The sequence below is a fragment of the Plasmopara halstedii genome (genome assembly GCF_900000015.1).
Source record: "Plasmopara halstedii genome assembly, contig: Scaffold_2489, whole genome shotgun sequence".
Taxonomy (NCBI): Eukaryota; Oomycota; class Peronosporomycetes; order Peronosporales; family Peronosporaceae; genus Plasmopara; species Plasmopara halstedii.
This window is the reverse complement of record NW_020189396.1, coordinates 1-342: the sequence shown is the minus strand read 5'-3', so window position 1 is coordinate 342 and position 342 is coordinate 1. Positions and strand designations below refer to the sequence as shown.

Sequence of the window (342 nt, the reverse complement as noted above, 5' to 3'; positions counted from 1 at the left end):
AGAAGCGGCAGGAACTCAGCAGTTCCAATGGTATACGCACGATGGCCAATCACACGTAGAAGCGAAGCACCAAAGACGCTGTGAGAAACAACACCCACATTCTTCGCTGGCAGATTAAAGATCGTGTCCAAGAACTTGGTCGCGCGACTGTCGATTTCAGCGTCGGACTCACGATAATTGGGGGTCCACAACAGGTCTTCATCGCTTTCGAAGCCGCAAAACTCTAGCTGCGGGTACTGCAGTCTCTTTTCAGAAATCTTGCGGCGCTGATCGCATGTGTGAATGCCTAGCATCTCACGTGGCAATTCCAGTGAAAAATGATTGATGTTGGCACTTTGGTTT

The 342-nt window shown here is 49.7% G+C and overlaps 1 protein-coding gene across 1 annotated transcript; it reads right to left on the bottom strand.

The window, feature by feature from the left end:
- Positions 1-15: 15 nt before the first annotated feature.
- Positions 16-293, bottom strand: PHALS_04029 (Predicted phosphoglycerate mutase; the record flags this gene model as incomplete). Its single annotated transcript, XM_024718288.1, has 1 exon — positions 16-293. A coding segment is annotated over one exon (278 nt), but the record flags the coding sequence as incomplete, so codon positions are not given.
- Between the last annotated feature and the right edge of the window lie 49 nt (positions 294-342).